Raw genomic sequence first — 18,340 nt, 5'->3', positions numbered from 1 at the left:
GGGCATTTGTTTGTGGTCTTAAATAGCATGTGGTATGGTACACTTAATTCAGATGGCATGAAGGTGAAGGATTGAGCATAAGGTACTTTTCTCGAGAAGCAGGGCTAAAGTACTGATTGTTTTTGTTCTGTTGTTTTAGCTATTTTATGGAATTGCTTTGTTGAATAATATGCTAATGTGGTCAGGCATGAGAAGAGCTGGTTTTGCTTGTTCTTGCACTTAATCAGCCTTTTAAACTTGAATTTTTTAATATACTTCCTTGTGTGGTGGTAGAATTGTGCTAGTGCTGGTAATCAAAGTACTATATGTAAGAATAATAATATATATGAGAAAACTGGGGAAAGGAGGGTGGACTAGAAAAGGATTTCTAAGATGAACTAAAGAATGCCAAAGGAAGGTGGAGGCAATGCCTGGCTTTGTGCCTGGATGTGAGATTGGGGAGTTGAAGGGAGAAAAAGGGATGTCAGGTACTTCTGCAGCTTCCAGTTCCACAGGAAGGTGAGAGGATCTTCCTGTTCTGGTGTGCAGAAAGATTGTGAAAAGGAAAACCACCAGGCAATAGCAGAATTGCCTATAAGGCTGTAAAAATCTTAATTAATGTCTTGTCCTTGTCATACCCTCCCTGAACCTAAGAGAATTTAAGAATTCTTGTTGAAAGGTTACTGGTAATACTTTTTTTTTCATGTGTTAAACACTGTATTTTGTTCTGACTTGTGTCTAAGTAGCTCCTGTTGTATTTAATGGAGCTGTCTGGGACCTGCACTGTGTTAACAGACCTTGTGTTTCTGCAGAACAGCTTGGTAGTCAGGGAGGTGTTTTGTAGTAACAACAGTCCCAGAAAATGAGGAGAGAGGAACCATATCCAGTAAAACACAGAACATGTGCTAAACCACGTTTTCTCAGCGTAGGCCCAGCTACAGAATGATGGGAACCACTCTCCACCCAGTCTTCTGGTTTGAGAAGCTTAAATTCTGGAATATTTTAAAATATATATTTTTTTTTTAAACCAGTGACTCCAACTAAGGAGCTGTTTGTTTTGTTTTTGGAGTTGGACCAGCTTTATGATACTCTCTTTGGTATATGGGTTATGTAGCTCTGTGGAAAATCACAATAAGAAGTTTTTAACAGTGTCTGCTTAGAAGTGTTCTATTAGGTCTTAAGAGTGACTTAAAAAACTCTAGTTCAGTGCTGGACTTCAGTTTCCACACAGCAGACAAAATTAAATGTTCTTAATAACAGCAGACCATAAGAAGAATAACATATTAATATAGATTCTATAATTTGTACATGCTAATATATTAATGGTTTTCATTTTCAGGTGCTGGAGATCAGAATTTATTTAGTTCCTTGTATCCTACACTTTCTCAGCAGCTTCCTAGAGAACCCATGGAATGGAGGAGGTAAACTTACATTTTATTCAGTGATTCTGTTTCAGTGTCTGGTTTTGACCTGGGTAAATGTGTATTTGTTGTGTTCTGAGGAGCTCTTACCATAAATTGAGTTGAACAGAGCAACTGACTTGAAGAAATTGGAGAAATTAGATAATCAAAGTGAATGTTGTGCACTTCAGGATGATCTTTTCAACCCTTCAACTTTGCCTAAAGAAAAATGATAGTAATGCTGTGTTTCTCTTCCTGATTTTGTGGTTTGTGGGTTTGTCTTGGTGTGCTTTGATGTGCTTGGGCTGCTGTGTTCTGTGTGTGGTATGCTTTCTCCTCAATGAGAATATAGGTAGAACTCACATGGAATTAGATGTATTTCCCTTCAGAAATACATTTAATATATTTGACTGTTTTGTGATTGGAAAAAAAAAAGAGGGAATTCTCTTATTTGGTATTTTCTACTCTTCCTAGAGATACAGAAAATCTTTTACTGAAAGAAAACTGCAGGGCTTTTAGCTGCTGTTCTTCAAAAAGGAGCTTTTACCTCATTTCATGCAACACCAAATTTTAGTTGACTTTATACCAACTGCAGTGAGTGTAGTTTGTGGGTTTCCAGTGCTAGAGTATTTGAGTTTATTTCTCTTCCCCACAACACATGTTCATTTTTCTATTCTGTCCACTAATTTCAGTTTTTCAACCCTGCAGGTCTTACGGCCGTGCTCCCAAGATGATTCACCTGGAATCCAACTTTGTTCAGTTCAAAGAGGAGCTACTACCCAAAGAGGGGAATAAAGCCCTTTTGACTTTTCCCTTCCTTCATATTTATTGGACAGAATGTTGTGTAAGTACTCAGAAAAACTCAAATTTAAAAATGAAATTGTTCACATAAGCATGAAAAGCAAATGAAAATAATAGCACAAGCAGAAAGTGAAAACAATTCTGGGTTGCATAAGGATGCATACCTGATATATTGCTGGAAACAAAACTTAGCTTGAGCCCTTCTTGCCATAAGCAGTATCTGTTTGTAATGTTACTTGACACTAAGAGGACAGGCATTTGAATAACCTGTTTTCAGTACTTTGTCACAAAACCCCAGGATCTTACAGTGACACTGCAGTGCCACTGTGCACTTTCTTCGTAACCCAGAAATGTGGCCAGGGTAGTTCAGTTATGATCTGTTGGTGTACTGAAATCTAAATATACAATTTTTTTCTTTAGTTTCATCTTCTGTGTCTGTTAGGTACTGGTGGATGTCAGCAATTTAACTGGGCAAGATTTGGAATGTCTTAATCCTGTTTATGTCCAGTTCACTGCCTTTTGGTTTGCCTCTGTTGTAAATTAATTATCCACTTGAAGGACACAGGTGACATCTGATCTATGACCAGTCAAAAAGAATCCAGAACAGTGTTAAGAATTATCTGTATTTATCTGTGTGGTACCAACCCAGAAGCAAAATAAGCTTTTAAACAGGTTGAGATTTGAGCAGTGCAGAAGGGGGAAATATCACACTTCTGTTACTAAGTGAGAATAAAACAGTTCAGCTTTGTAATTTCAAACATGTTTTTGTTGTAAAGCTCCAGAAGGTGTAAAATAAAGAGCTTCAATGATGTTTAAAAATCTTAATTTCAGTCATCTAAAGAATGATAATGTACCAACTACTATATTTGCTATTAACTGAAATACTGGAAATGAATTAAATTAAAAGACTAGAATTTTACTATGCTTTACCTCATTTGATTTTTTCAGTAAGTGAACTTACTGTCAATAATTCCATTTGAGATGTCTTTCTGTTTGCCTTCTTTTGGAACAAAACTTGCCTTTTGAAATTGTGCAGAATGTCTGTTTGATTTGGTGATTCACCACTTCTCATCCCAGGACACGGAAGTGTACAAAACCACAGTCAAGGATGACATCACCAAGTGGCAGAACGTTCTCAAGGCTCACAGCTCAGTGGACTGGCTGATTGTGGTGGTTGAGAGTGATGCCAAGAAAAAGAACAAAACCAATATCCTTCCCCGAACCTCCATAGTCGATAAAATAAGGAATGACTTCTGTAACAAGCAAAGTGACAGGTGAGCATTCTTGGCCTTGCAAACATTTTCATCTTTTGACCAGTGTGCTGATTTATAAACTCAGCTCAATATACAAGACATTTCTTGCTCATTTAAAGACTTCCCTTGATGTCCAGCATTCACACTGGTGGCTCTGTAAGATTTGTGCTTTGAAGGAGGCTGGCACAAAGAATAAAGGGAGAAATTTTATTTTCAGTTTTCCTGGGTTTGTGGCAGCTTTGAAATGTGTGTCAAAGAGATTTCAAGTATCTCCTCCTGGCTTAGAGAGGTTTAAGCAGAACAGTGTGATGTTAATCAGCTTTTAGACCTTCAGGGTTTTTTGTTTGCTTAGGTGCTTGCAAATCTTACCAGAGTTGCAGGTGGTGGGAATGAGGTGAGTAGGGAATATGATAGGGCTGATTTTTTGCCATTCTACTTTCTACTGTTCACTTAATCACCTTTCCACTCTGAGATAATTGACATAAGGCCAGTTTCTTCAGATGTTTTTATTCTAAGGAAATAGTAATGAATGTATGAAACTGTTCTTGCTTTCATTAAAGCCAACAAAATAGGATTTTCTAACCAGAAATAGTGTTTTACTTGGATGAGAGATTTTCCTATCTTTTGTTAATAAATTGTGATAGAAAAACTGAGGAAGGAAGATGCTCTGAAAAAGTCGATTTATTTGTAAATTAATGGGATCTGTTTATTTTCTGAGAAAAACAGAGGAAGTTTTAGCACATAGGATTGAGATATTTCAAGAATCTATTATGGATGATTATTTCAAATGAGTTAAGAAAGGCTGACTATATGTGAACTGATAGATCCTGATTTGTATTTTGTAGACTCTTTACCAGGAATAGCTATATTTGCTGTTCTGCTGATTTGTATTGCTAGGCAGACTTTTCTTTTCTAGGTTAGCTACAGCATTACTTATATTTAAGTAGTTAGAATAATGTATCCATTATTTGCTTCAAAAAAAAAAAAAAAAGCTTTAGAGTGCTTATTCTGGGTAAAACATTTAACTCTTCTCATAAACTATATCACATGACAAAGTTTTTTAAAAGCTACCAAGCTCCAACCAGAAAAAAAAAAACAACCCAAAACCCCAACATAGCTGCCTCCAAACAAACAAACATAACCCTTATCTTGTTTTTTTCCCCCTCTGATTAAGGTGAATGGAAAACTAAATATTGTTCATTCTGAATTTGTCAGGAATGCACAGTATTCAGCTGGGCATTTATATGTGAATGATGTGATTTCCTCCTCAAATAGAATTTTATCAATCTCTTTACAGATGTGTGGTACTTTCTGACCCTTTGAAAGACTCTTCCCGTTCTCAGGAATCTTGGAATGCCTTCCTGACCAAACTCAGGACATTGCTTCTCATGTCCTTTACCAAAAACTTAGGCAAGTTTGAAGATGACATGAGAACTCTGAGAGAGAAAAGGACTGAGCCAGGGTGGAGCTTCTGCGAGTATTTCATGGTGCAGGTAAGAGTCTCTTGATTTTGAAGAAAATACTTGAGTCCTAGTTTTAAAAATGGTGCTTTTTTTGTGGTTGGATTTCTGGTCCTTTTAATGTTCTGATCATTCTTTGAGGGCTGTGGCAGGAATTATGGAGACTGGTTTAAAAGCAGCATTTTTGGATCCTGTTTGCTGCAGGTTTGGGTTACCTTTCAATACAGTTAATGCAGTAATACAGTTTCCTGCTGTTAGAAAAGCAGAATCTGTATAGGCTTGTCAAAATTTTATAAAGCTCAATTGAAGCAAACAAATTGCATCTAGAAAGTGTTTTAGTAGTTGATCTTGAATTTGGGGTAAATGTCCCATTACTGTGCATACACACTCAAACTCACAATTGGTGTTTAATATGAATGCTGCTGTTTACTTTGTTCAGATTGTTATAAGTATTTATAGAGGTGATGTTTAGAAAAGTGTTCATTTTGAAGTAATCCATATAGAGAGTGCCATGAATTCTATTTTTTATGTAGTTATAAATGCAATTTTGTTTTAGCTGGTTTAGAGAAAAGTAAGAACCTCTTGTTTGATAAAATTCAGTATCTTGATTCCTTTGGAATTTTCTGGTCCAGTACAATGCTGATCTCTACTCCACTGCATCCTCCTGTCTCCTTTGACTGCATGTGCTATCTTTTGCATGGGATATATCTTATTTTGAGGCCTTTTCTATTTAGCAGTTTGCCTTTGTGTACAAAAAACCCTTTTATGATGCACTGCAGTTGATGCCTTCATGGTGTAAACTGAGAGGAAATCATCAGCACTATTATGGGAGATGAGTCTTCAGCATTTATTAATTTATTTATTTAAATGCAAACTTTTTATAGATCTATGAGCAATACCTTGTAGTGAATCAGGATCTGGATACACATCAGAATTTACTGGCGGAGCTGTAGGATTTAATTTTCTTTTGTGGACCTCCCTGTGTTGGGAAGAAATCTGCTCCAATGGCAAGTTTTTCTTATATATATGAAATAAAAATTAGAAAAAGTAGTTCCTGGAGCTCTGTGGATGGATGAGGACTGAGGACAGGCTGTAATACCAGACATGAATAATGTCACTAACATGTTCCCTGTATTTCTTGTGTGCCAAAAGGAAGAGCTGGCCTTTGTCTTTGAGATGCTGCAGCAGTTTGAGGATGCCCTGGTGCAGTATGATGAGCTGGATGCCTTGTTCTCTCAGTATGTTGTCAACTTTGGGGCAGGTGGTAAGTGTCTGAAACTGTGAAATAAATGTTGAGTGCCTGACTTCCTTCACTGTGCTGAGCAGCCCTGTGCTTTGGGCAGTCCCAGGGAGGCTGCAGCAGGGAGTTTGTGCTTTTGTTTTATGCTGTGTGCAAACACAAGTGTCCATCAGTTACAGTCTTAACAAAATATTCTTTCTTGTCTTGTGAGGCTGAGAAGCAATTTTTAATGAAAACCTGTGTTTTGCTCTAATGGGATGATTGTTACAACCAGAGCCCTGAACTATGAAATGACACAAGCATTGATCTGGCTGAGATACAGCTGCTGTTTTTACAGCTCACTGCTAGGTTTTTCAGTAAAGAGCTTCCTGGAAAAGTGCATTCAGCATTGCCTCAAATTACACAAGATGTTTGGTAATCACTGCAAAACTTAATAGAAATAGGTGCTTAATCTGCACTACAGAAGATTTAACTTCATTTTTGAGAAAAATTACTGTGCAAGAAGTATCAAATAGCTTTAAACTGTTTTAATGAGCTAAAGCACATGCTGTTATATAACAGCTTTAATCAGATATGTTTTATGAATCTGGTGAAAATATAGTGCAGGAGTAATTGCAGTGAAATAGATTTGTGCTGACTGATCCCAATGCAATACCTAGAAGTGGGGGCACATCCATCCATGATGGCTGAGTAAGAAATATTTTAGCAAATAAATCTTGTTTGTTTTGAACTTCAGGTAGGCTTAATTGCTAAGAAATAAATTAGAAACTGGTTGCCACTATTCTGATAACAAACATACTATGAAGACAAAATACCTATGGGAAATGAATGTGAAATTCAGTTATCTTACCTTGCTGTGGAAGTTGTGGTGGGTTTTTGGTTTGCTTTTTAAAGCTAAGACAATAAGTCATTTATCTACGTTATAAACTTGGGAAGGACTAAGGCAGCTCACAGCCTCTGGAGGGAGGATGAAGAGGCTTTCCTAGAAAGCAGTGCTTGATTCTTGGATATTAACTTTGTTTACTTAGATGGTGCAAACTGGCTGACGTTTTTTTGCCAGCCAGTGAGGAGCTGGAATGGTTTAATTCTGAGGAAGCCAATAGACATGGAGAAGAGAGAGCTGATCCAGAACCAGGAGGCCACGCTGCTGGACCTGCGCAGTTACCTGTTCTCTCGGCAGTGCACCTTGTTAATCTTCCTGCAGAGGCCATGGGAGGTGTCCCAGAGAGCACTGGAGCTTCTTCACAACTGTGTGCAGGAGCTCAAGCTGCTGGAAGTGAGTCAGTGTCATCTGTTCCATTATGTGAATTATTTCAACCACTGATGATCTGTGGCATTCTCTGAAAAAATCCCTTCACCCAGGATTTTTCTCCTGGGAAGCTGAGAAGCCTCAGAGAAAAGGAAAACAATTCTTATCTTATTTGCTTCTCCTGTGTTTTGCTCATGTGGAATGTGTTTGGAGATTGTTTACCCACAGGTGATTGTTTCATTGGATTCTGTGTGAGTTGTTCTGACTCTTTGGCCAACTAGGGCCAAGCTGTGTTGGGACTCTGGAAAGAGTCAGGAGTTTTCATTATTATCTTTTTAGCTTTCTGTGAGTATCCTTTCTGTATTCTTTAGTATAGTTAGTATAGTATTCTTTGATATAATATAGTATCATAAAGTAATAAATTAGCCTTCTGAGTGCATGGAGTCAGATTCATCATTCCTGCCTTTGTCAGGGCAGTTCCCAGCAAATACAATCATCACCTAATGAGATCTCTCAAGTTTAGCTGTTGGTGACCTGCATTCAGTAAGGGCTGGCTGGGAGTTATCAAAATGATGCTGTAAGAACAGTTGTGCTGCAGCTGATTGTGTCATCATGAGGAGGTCTTTGGGAAGAAATTTGGAGACATCACATGTGGGAACCAAATCTGTTTAGTTAAAGTGTTTTAGTCTTCACCTGGAAAGTTTTTCTCTAAACTGGTAGTTATTTGCCTGCTTCTTTCATGGATTTATTACTGATCTGTTGAACTATAACTCTATAATTTAAATCTATAGCAGTGTTGTATTGAAGGAAATAAGGCAGAGTGGTTATTATGCTGTTATGCAGGCTAATACTCTGTAACAAAAAGAGATTATTTCTGAATGTCACTTTGTGGCTTACCCATGTCCTTATCCCATGGGTGCCCTGTTAGTTTTATCTGTGCCACTATAACAGCAGCTGCTAACTTTTGCCTGTCTGACATCGTGGTAGTAAGTTCCATCTGTTCATCTGCATTTAAAAACTGCAAATCTGCTTCAAATGCTTTGCTGACACCTTCATGTTTTCTCAAACTAATGTGAAATTCCCACAGATAGTATTATTTGTGTGTATTTTGTAGTTTTTTTTTTAACTTCCAAAATGTAGCCTTCTAGATCTCTGAAGGCACTTCCTACAGTTCCCCTTTTGCTGCACCCCAGGTCTGTGCTGTGCCCTCAATGTTTGGAGTTTTCCTCTGCACTGTCTCTTATTTCTGCTGTTCCAGTCTTGCTGTGGTGATCCCAACTGAATGCAGTGTTCTGGCTGTGAGACAGTGACACTTTAATGTGCACAGCTTGTGCTTATCCCTGTTGTGATCCTTTTTCTTAATGCAGGCAAACCTCTTAATGTGGCTTGACACCACTGAACACACAGCAGAAATCTAAACTGCTCTCTTCTTAGGATCTTTGTATTTCTGAAAATTCTTTAAGAATTCAGATATTTATTATTTCTTCAAGTTCATTGTGCTCATACTTTGGACTTTCCTATCCCATTAGTCACTTAGTTTATTATGGGTTTTAGGACTTTTATAGTCTTTCTAAAAGGAACATTTTTGCAGGGGTTATGAACAGGATTTTGAAACACCATTATTGTGTCTGTATTCCATGTCTTCAGTTATGCTCATCTTTATCTTAATTCTTGAAAATATTTTAGTATCAGACTCTCTTGTCTTTCTCTATCTTTCTCTTTTTGTGTTCCTTTGTTTGTTTTCATCTCCATTTTTTAATTAATTGTCCATGGCAGATGTCTTGTCCTTCAATGAATAAGCTTATTTTTGTGAAGGAATCTTAGAGACTAATTTGTTTTCTCCAGGTTTTAACACTTCTTTACACTTTTCATTTCAGTCTCAGTTAGAACTGATGTCTCCTTAGGAAAGTAGTAGTCTATTTCTAGAAATTTTTCCTAACTGTATTTTCCTTAAGCTGAGTGTTCAGACTTCTGGAATTTTTCCAAGACCTATTAGTCTTCCTTTCCTTCTCTTTCATCTTGATGAATGTATCAGATCTAGTTAATATGTTTCATGAACTAATATGTATAAATTATTCAGGAGGCAGCAAGAGTTGGGCTGTTCTTTGTGTATTCTGAGAATAAACTCTTCTAAGAGGTTTTGCTGTGTTGTATCAAGAAAAGTACTTCAGCTGAAGTATTTTCTCATCTGATGATGGTTTATTTCCCAGTTAATTTTATCTCTTCACCTCCAGGTCTCAGTTCCTCCTGGAGCTTTGGATTGCTGGGTGTTTTTGAGTTGCTTGGAAGTCTTACAGAGAATAGAAGGCTGCTGTGATAGGGCTCAAATAGATGCAAATGTTTCCCACACAGTTGGCCTGTGGAGCTATGCCACGGAGAAGGTGAGTGAATGATGTGTTGGGGTAGTGGTATTACAATGTTGAAATAGAATATTTGTTTCCCTGGAGCAGATTTTGTCCTTTTGATTGTGAAATTCAGTACTGGGCTCTATACCTGAGTCTAGTCTAGATGAGACATCCATGTTTCAAATTCCACTTAGTCTGTTCCTATGAAGGAGATGATGTTTGAGTTTGCTGCTGCTTTCCACTGCTGAAAAACATTTTAGAAAGAAGATAAACTCCAGAAACTATTGAAATAGTCTACTGTGGTATCTGTGGATGTTTTTGAAGACCAACATCTTTTGAAGACTCATCCTTTTGTTTGCATAGCCTGTAGAATATTTGCTCTTTATTTTAATTATAGTTTGCTCATGTTTCAGTAGACTTAATAATCCTCTAATTGAGCCCTTGAGGTCCTTGTTTTATTACAAAAGCAGGGAAATGAAATTTCACCTTGAAGAGTTATTGCTAAAAAAAAATGAGGGGGGTGGAGATCAGAATAAAAGAAGCAAAAAATGTTTAAAATGGCAATTGGTGCATCAGATTCTTCCCATACTCCTTACAGTTTCTAGGGAAGATAAAGACCAACATGAGCTGGAAATGTTCTTTTCTTCCATCATTTTTCTAACACAAAGGGTAAAGGGAAGAATTTTAGGATAATGAATAGCAGTAAGGTGGAACTGACCGAATGAAGAAATTTAGCAACTAGTGACAAAATTAAGTGGAGTTTAAAATAAATAAAAAAAAAAAAAAAAAAAAAAAAAAAAGAAAGAAAAAGGATAATGTCCACCCATTTTTATGTGACAAGCTGAGACCTTTATTCCTTTGCAGGCTTACCTCTGTAGTTGATGGAGTTTTCTTAAGTAAATTAACCAAATGGCCAATAGATAAGAGCTTCTTTAAGACAATATTGTGGGTGTTGAGCCACCAGCTGCTGTCTAGAAGGGGGTTTATGGTAGTTAACTCTGTTAACACTTAGCTGTGCTAATCTCTTTTTCAGGAAGGTTTTCATCCAAATATAATACTTCAGGTGGATTTGCAAAATGCCTGATCACTGTACTGCAGACTTGCCTGCTTTTCTTGATGATGCAGTTTTCAAAAATACAGACACAGCTATTGGAAATAATCTTTGGTCATAACTGCTGAACATCTCAAGCTTTGTTTGTGTTTGTGTTGAAAACCAGAAGGATTTATTCAGATTAGGTGTTGTGCATGTAGGGATCTGTGTGTGTAGGCACATGTTCCAATATTTGAGTCAGTAACCTTTTTGCAATTTAATTCCTTAATAAGTTACTTTGAGAATAAGAGTTAATTTTGAGATCCTATAAGGAGCATAATATGAAAGCAATGAAAATGGAACAATGCAATAGAACAAGAGGAGTTTGATATTGATTTTACAGCCTATTGAAAGCAAGCATCTGCCTTCTCTTACAGTTAAAATCTCTGGGTTACCTGTGTGGACTTGTGTCAGAGAAGGGGCCCAATTCAGAAGACCTTAACAGGACTGTGGATCTGTTGGCAGGGCTGGGAGCAGAACGCCCTGAAACAGGTACTGCCAGGAGTCTGGAATTCCTTCCACAGCTGCCCTTTCCTGGAATGCATAGCATAGAAATACCTTAGTAATTCAAATTTTTAAGTATCCCTACAAATACAAACACACACACATAGATAGAACTTTATCTCTTGCAAGTTCTTTTAATGCCTGTTTAGTATTTCAAACCACCACTGCATCTCCTTAGTGTTGCAAGTTTAAGTTTTTCCATCAATGCTCCACTTATCAGCATTTAGGTGATTGGGCTTGAACAGCACTGGATTTGAGTTAAGGTCTTAATGCTTTCAGACAAATATTTAAAATAAAATTTTTGAAAAAAGAAATGGAGCATCCTTGATTGTGTGCAGATAGCTAACCTGCACCTGGAGCTGCAAGGTGATATTAGTTTTTAGTTTTCTCTCCACTTCCTACTGGAGAAAAAGCAGGGAAGGGATGTGGGGGATGCTGCTCTCAGAGTGTGTTTGTAAGTAACACCTCTTGTCCTGCTTTTTTTCCAAAGCCAATGCATCACAGAGCCCTTACAAGAAACTCAAAGAGGCCTTATCATCTGTAGAAGCTTTTGAAAAACACTACTTAGTAAGTATGAGTCTTGGTTATTTATATTAGTTTTGTGTGTGTTTGCACTGTAGATTAAATAGGGCCAGAGTTTTCAAACCTGAGAAGATACATTTAAAACATAAATTTGTATTTCCATGTTTTGGTATCAAAGGTTGTTTCTTGCACACTGAACACAAGGTTGATTTGTTTAACAGCTGGGACCCTGTTGGAACCCTAAGTTTCAAATATTTGCATTAACTTTAATATTTACAGTTATGAGCTGGAGGTTATTATCTGTGGGTATGTATACTTAGATATTAAAAAAGCCAATGTCATGGCTGTCATGTTCTGTTATCCCAAACTCAGAATTAACTGACTCTTTCCCAGAAAAATATTGATGTATGAATTCAGCTTCCTTTTAAATGGTTTGGGCTTGCATTTTGCAATGAGTATTTACATGATTAAAGTTATACTGTTGACTTTTTTTTAAAAAATATATAAACTGTGGGACGTCTCTGATAATAGGCTTGTACTTGGCATAGATTGATGCACAATGAGGATTTTAATATCTTTATTTTCTGACATCTCCCCATCTGAGGAGCCATTGTAATGATTTTTTTTTTTTTATTTTGCTGGTTTTGTTTTTCAAACAGAAGATTGTTAAATAAAACAAAAAACTCCTGATTGTCACAAGAATATGTTTGATTTTTTGAGGGCTTGGTTTCACAGTTTTTGTTGGTTTGTTTTTGTTTTTTTTTTTTAGGTTCCAACCAGTTTTGCTTGGGTTTTTTTTTCCTTAAATAATTTCCCTTTAAAATTTCTCATATTTGCATATGGCCAATAAGGTTTTCTGGAGAAAGCTTGGAGGAACACTTTTGGAACACTTTTTTTGAAACATGGAAACTATGTGATACTCAATTTTACAAAGTTTTATCAAAAGAAAAAAATCTCAAAACATTTTGTCTGAAGATATTTGGTTTCACTTTTATTCTTCATTTATTTATGGGACTAGTTGTGTGGCTGGATCACAATTAAAATCTTGAGAGTTGCCAGCTTCTCTTACCTATTCACTTCCAGCTTGCACCTGAAGATCTCTGCTAAGCTCAGCAGTAACTTCCTAAATTTAAGAATTTAGTGTTTGCCAGAGGAATTGCCATTTCTCTTTGTATTTATGACTGCACTTTTATGCAATGGAAATTCAGATATCAGATACACTCTAAAAGCTGGTTTTCTGTGTTGTTGTCATGTAAATATGTACATTTTATGTGTAACTATATTTAATCTTGTCCTGTATTCAGTGGACAAGAATTAGTTAAAACTTACTGACACACCTAAGATAATTTATTTGCGTTTTTCTAAAAAAAATCTTTTCAGTTTGAAGCCATTCCCCTTTATCTTGTCATGATGGGATGTGTTTTTTATATTTTTACATATCTGGCCAGAGTTTATTATGGACTTTTGAAAGAATTTGGATGTTTGAACACAGTGTGTGTGTTGTAACTGCTAATTTTGTGGTAAAGGTTTGCTGCTGTTATTGAAGCTTAGGGCAAGGGGAGGAAGGTGACACTTGGAAACTGTGGCTGCATTGGAGATTAAAGCCTAAAGATGAGGGATAAACTTCAATTTGGGAAGGCAAACAAAATTCCTTTAAGGCAATCTTGTGAAAATAATTATTCTGACTATAAGTTAGCATTCAGATATGGGATATGACCAGCTGCAGGGGCAGTGAAGGTGACCTGTTACGAACTGCTGTGTGTTTTGTGCTCAGGGCAAATGTGACTCATTCTGGGCATTTTGTTGCAGTAACTTAGTCTCTGGCTATGAGTTTGTGTGAAACAATCATACAGCTGCCAAAAATACATAAAGCTCATAATGGTTTCTTTTCTTTTCTACAGGATCTGTCCCATGCCACCATTGAAATGTACACAAATATTGGAAGAATTCGCTCAGCTAAGCTTGTGGGAAAGGACTTGGCAGAGTTTTATATGTAAATGTCTCTTTAAAATGTCCTAAATGTATTGCCTTTGAAAAGGTTGAATATTATCCCTGAGGAAGATGTGCTATAATTCAGCAGGAATTTTTAAAAGCATTTTTAAATGTAAACAAACCCTATTTCAGGAAAAAAACCACAAACTAGCAATCTCTTTTATCAAACCTTAATTCTCGCCTCATGATTTTGTACTTTTAACTGTTCTGTGTTCTGTGGCTTGATCCTTTCTTCTTCTGGGGAGAAAAGGCTGGGAAAGATAACTGTAAACTTTGAAACAAGTCAGAGGCCTCTTTCGTAAGCAGGCTGTAGTAAATGCAGTTGTTACCTTAACTAAATATTAAACTGCATCTATCTAAAAAAAACAGGAAACATGTCTTTGGAGAGTAATCCATTCATATTTAAAGTTATCATTGCAAAATGATTGGTTTTTTTTTCCTCCTGTGAAACAGTGATTTGATTCCTGATTTCCAAATTTTTTTATTGTTTTTATCCCTGCTTTTGAAATCCACTGAGAAGACCTCCTGCATTTTTCAATGACATTTTTTTCTTATTATTTAGTAGAATTTGGGAGTCATAAGTGGGGTTTTTTTTGAAAATACGTTGGGGCATGCCTCCCACTGATATTCACTTAAGCAGTCTGATCTCCACATTGCAGCAGTTTCTCCCAAATCAACTTAAATTTTTATCAGAGGAAGTAACGTTAGGTTTAAAGACTGCCATGGAACTGCTGTGTGGTGATAAAATTTTCATTGTAGTATTCTTCTGCTTTAAAATTTTTGAGGAAGCAAATTTGTAGTTAACTGTCAGAAGCTTTGGGTGGCTTTTGTTTCATTTGTGGGAGGTTCCTTCACCTCATTTGCCCTGACTTGGGATAGATCTGCATATGGAATAATGACATTAATTGCATTTCTACTTGCTGAAGTGAATTGCAATAAGGAAGGCCCATATGTTGATCTGTTACCAGAAAATTCAAGATCATGATGGTTCACTGCACTTTGTCCTGCATTTACTTGCAGTGTTCCTCCCCCATCAGCACTTTGAGAAAAGATGCAGAGAGTTTTCCTGGCTGCAAAGGTTCTTACATTGCTCTGTGCTCATTTTCTCATTTTCCAAGGAGGAAGAAAGGTCCCCAGAAGGCAGAGGTGTATCTTCAAGGAGCACTGAAAACCTACCTTGCTGAGGGCTGGGCTCTGCTGGTCACACACACGAGGAAGCAGCTGGCTGAGTGTCAGAAGCAGCTTGGCCAGATAGAAAAGTATCCTCTAAGGCAGAGCCAGAACAGTGAAGACAGGAAAAATGATGCTTGGGATTATTTTTCTGACATATCTCTAACTTTTATTTAACAGTAAAGACTGCCAGACATTCTGAGTCTGAGCTGAGACACCTGAGTTATTGGATACCATAGAGTGTATTTTGGGGGTTGTTTTGTTGTGCTGATTTTTTATTGGATTGTGTTCTTTTAGAACAGGATACATTATACATGTCAGCCTCCCGTGCAAATTTATTATTAGATAAAACAATGAAAACTTTTCTAGATTTGAGCTGCAATATTTTCAAAATATTCTCACGTCACTTTTAAGCACTCCTAAATTTTTCTGCTTCAGTGCAAATGCTCATAAGGAATCTGAGCCAGTAATATTGCATTCTTAGCTAAATAGTCAAGTGATCATTTATATCACCAGCATTTAAAATTTTAAAGAATGTCTTGTGACTTAGTTATGGTAAGTGGTGCTGTAACAGCTGGCAGATTCTCAGCCAGGTAAATTGGAATAAAATAGAATACTCAATATTATTTAGTGCTAAATGTTGGCCAGTGGGATACAAGACACTGTGTCTTTAACTTGCACAGTGCATGGATTATTGTCCAATAATGAATTTTCTATGCTCATGAATCTTTTTCGATGAGGCAAGATTGCCCTGGTTAATTATGGATCAAATTTTAATAGGTCTGCTACAGAAGTTCTGAGATTCTGCAGTACTCTCAGATGATGGTAAATCTTCCATTTTTTCTTTTCTAGTGGAAAAGTGCAGAGATGATAGCAGCAGGTCTTGTCTCTAAAGCTCAGAAAAGCAGTCCTTGAATGTCTTGTTTTCAAATTTGTCATTGTTGTGGGTTTCTATCTCCTGTTTCCTTAACTTCAGTAGTTATCTCCAAACAAGCAGCCTTTTAGCTGGTGATAATCACTTAACAGAAGAGGAACGCAAACGATTTTGCCAAGAAATACTTGATTTTACCAATCAGCAAGCAGAGAACCAAGGTGAGTCTGGGTCTTGAAACTTCATCTGCTCCAGTCTGGTTGTTCCCTAAAGGTAGATGGGGAGGTGTTTTCTCATTGGGTTTGTTATTTTGTGTATAATTTCTGAACTTGTGTTTTCCAAAACATTTATAAATGTACTCTAATAAGAATAGTCAAAGATGAATGGGTAATTAACGTTTTCATCCTGAATACTGCAAAGTCTTTGTTTTCCTTCAGTTATGTTTCTCTGCTTTAGCAGCCCATAATTTACTGTGTGTTGAGTTTTCTCAATTCCTAACCTTTGTCTCTCAGTGCTGGCATCCAAGTGATGGTACATCCTGGATTTTGATGTTAGATCTGTGCCCATCCACTTGCAGTTTATTATTTTGTCCATCCTGTTTCCTCTCTTTATTCTTCATGCTGCTTCAGTAATATCTTCTTATCAGATATTAATCATAATTCAAATTGATATGGAATACTTCCTGTAGATCTGAACACTACTTATTTTATATGCAGAAATATTTTATATGAAGAAATATGCAGAATTTTTTTCTTAATGATTTGATGTACCATAAGTAATATGTTACTTTAGACTTGATTCTTAATTAATTTTAGGTGCTGCCTTAGGGTTGTTTTTTGGAATGTAGGAAAGAGAATGAAACCCCCTTGCACAGCAGAGCTGCTGGCTCAAGGCACCAGCCTGATTATTAGTTTCTTAAACTTGTACAAGCTCTGGGAAGCCTGATTATTAGTTTCTTAAACTTGTGCAAGCTCTGGTCACTTAATGCTACTGTGTTCTGTATTAGTGAAATGTCAACTTCTGCTAGGACAATCTTTCTTAATTCAGTTGTTTTTAATAGCCTGGAAATGGAAATTGTAGTCTAAGTAAAACAAATCTCAGTGTCTCTTAACTCTCATGCAAGATAAAAAATTGAAAAGCAGTGATTTGCTGAGACATAATTGTTGTTGAAAAGTTGTTGATCCATTCAATTCTAGGGATTAAATTTTTAAGAGAAAAATTTTGCTCGTCTCCAGCAACGCTGGAGAATAATTAAATCCCTGCTTTTGTCTTTGCAGGTCAAAAGGTTATATTGCCTATGCACTCCTTTGCCCAGCTGAAAACTCTGCATTTTGACCCTCCAAATGCTGTTGTGCACGTGGGTGGAAAGCTGTCCATCGAGTTGACTTTGCTGAGCCAAATGCCCATCCCTGTGCAGGTGGACCAGGTCGCCATCCACGTTCACTTCAGCATCGAGAAGAACAGCTACAGGAAAACAGCCGAGTGGCTCACCAAGCACAAAACTTCCAACGGTGTCATCAGCTTCCCTAGTGAAATTACAGGCTTGCCTTTGTCCAGGAACAGCCTGCCAGCCCTGGAGCTGGCTGAAATGTACGAGAGGAGCCCCTCAGATAACTCGTTGAACACGGCAGGAATCATCTGCAAGAACGCGCACATGCTGCTGCGGCGCCAGGAGAGCAGCAGCTCCCTGGACGTGCCCTCAGGGCTCACTTTGGAGGATGGGGCTCACGTCCTGAAGTGCAACAACTTGACTCTGGAACCAGGGGACAATAAAATAACCTTCAATATTCAGGTATGTTTTTGTAGCTGGCTGGTTGTAGCACTCGTGATACAGAAACTGGAAATGCTGGCTGAGGAAGAGCTTGTGCTGGGGATGGGGAGTGGTGCCTGTTATTGTACATACAGGTATTGCTTCCTGTCACTCTTGGATCATCCATTCCCCTTGCAGCTTTCTGTTCTCCACCATCATTTCCCTTGAAAGGATGCTGTTGTGTTTATGCTAAAACATACAGATGACTCTTCTACTTGAAATCATTTGAGTCAACCTTCCTAAACCTATTTTAAACATCTTGACTATTGCTGCCAAAAATTGAGCTGATAAATTCATATACAATATTATGTACTGCTCATGAAGTCTGCCTGTGCTGTTGAGGTTATTCAGAATAACATCTAAAAGCTTTGATGTGAATTCTTTTTCCAGCCATTCAGTAAGTGATTGTGTGGTTAAATTTGGTTGACAGCCTTTTCTCCTCTACAGAGGGTGGTAGAATAATTTTTTCACTTGGGGGATGTAGTGAACCTACCTGCAAGAAGTTGAGATCACCTACAAGTATTTGAATTTAAAAGATTTAGAATTTAAATTGTCCCTGTTAGTCATCATCTAAGATTACTAACTTATTAGTTACTAGTTATCATCTGTGGAGTAGCAGTGCAGTCATTTGAACTGCCTACTGACCTAATTTCT

At 37.2% G+C, this 18,340-nt stretch overlaps 1 protein-coding gene across 1 annotated transcript in view; it reads left to right on the top strand.

Annotated features, from left to right (window-relative positions):
- Positions 1-18,340, top strand: part of TRAPPC10 (trafficking protein particle complex subunit 10) — a 38,650-nt gene that overhangs the window by 8,004 nt on the left and 12,306 nt on the right. The window contains exons 2-14 of the mRNA XM_058018531.1: positions 1,319-1,400; positions 2,088-2,223; positions 3,258-3,454; positions 4,731-4,926; positions 6,046-6,157; positions 7,162-7,409; positions 9,617-9,763; positions 11,195-11,309; positions 11,812-11,888; positions 13,745-13,836; positions 14,954-15,094; positions 15,985-16,097; positions 17,154-17,668. Coding sequence (XP_057874514.1) covers positions 1,319-1,400; positions 2,088-2,223; positions 3,258-3,454; positions 4,731-4,926; positions 6,046-6,157; positions 7,162-7,409; positions 9,617-9,763; positions 11,195-11,309; positions 11,812-11,888; positions 13,745-13,836; positions 14,954-15,094; positions 15,985-16,097; positions 17,154-17,668 — 2,171 coding nt within the window. The remainder of the gene's footprint in view (positions 1-1,318; positions 1,401-2,087; positions 2,224-3,257; positions 3,455-4,730; positions 4,927-6,045; positions 6,158-7,161; positions 7,410-9,616; positions 9,764-11,194; positions 11,310-11,811; positions 11,889-13,744; positions 13,837-14,953; positions 15,095-15,984; positions 16,098-17,153; positions 17,669-18,340) is intronic.

The sequence above is a fragment of the Melospiza georgiana genome, chromosome 2, assembly GCF_028018845.1.
Source record: "Melospiza georgiana isolate bMelGeo1 chromosome 2, bMelGeo1.pri, whole genome shotgun sequence".
NCBI classification, from domain to species: Eukaryota; Metazoa; Chordata; class Aves; order Passeriformes; family Passerellidae; genus Melospiza; species Melospiza georgiana.
This window is presented reverse-complemented; position numbering and strand designations above follow the sequence as displayed.